This window comes from Ceratina calcarata, unplaced genomic scaffold, assembly GCF_001652005.2.
Source record: "Ceratina calcarata isolate Rehan_Ccalc_2016 unplaced genomic scaffold, ASM165200v1 scaffold12360, whole genome shotgun sequence".
Lineage (NCBI taxonomy): Eukaryota > Metazoa > Arthropoda > Insecta > Hymenoptera > Apidae > Ceratina > Ceratina calcarata.
In genome coordinates this window covers 1-457 of record NW_017133364.1, presented here as the reverse complement: position 1 = coordinate 457, position 457 = coordinate 1, and the positions used below count along the sequence as shown (strand labels likewise).

Here is a 457-nt window from a genome sequence, read left to right as displayed (position 1 = left end):
GCTTAGTGCTGACCTTGTAGGAGTCTCTCAGCGGTTCCCCAGTGTCCTTCCCTCGCGGCCAACATCAGAGGAGTCAAACCCTTCGCGTTCACAGCCGTTGGCCTGGCTCCTCGAGCCAACAGCGCCGAGACAGTAGCTGTGGAACCGTTCGCAGCCGCGATGGTCAACGCGGTCTCGCCAATCAGCGTGTCCGGGCGGTCCACGATCACCTCTGCCATGTCTAATAAATATTCCACGATAGACTCGTGGCCTTGCGCGGCTGCTGCGACGACGGCTTGCTGCGCGGCTTCTTCTCTACCAATTTCCTGGGACCCTTCCAACTCGCTTTCGTTCGTTGGGACAACCCAGTCGCAGGCTAATAAATAACCGACTACCGACAGTCTTCCATGCCTGGCTGCGTGAACCAAAGGACATTGCCCAGCCATATCCGTGTGGCCTAACGAAGCTCCAGCAGCGG

The 457-nt window shown here is 58.4% G+C and overlaps 1 protein-coding gene across 1 annotated transcript; it reads right to left on the bottom strand.

The window, feature by feature from the left end:
• Positions 1–13: 13 nt before the first annotated feature.
• On the bottom strand, positions 14–452 carry LOC108626903 (protein TANC1-like; the record flags this gene model as incomplete). The annotated part of the gene is made up of 1 exon (XM_018027844.1): positions 14–452. A coding segment is annotated over one exon (439 nt), but the record flags the coding sequence as incomplete, so codon positions are not given.
• Positions 453–457: the final 5 nt, after the last annotated feature.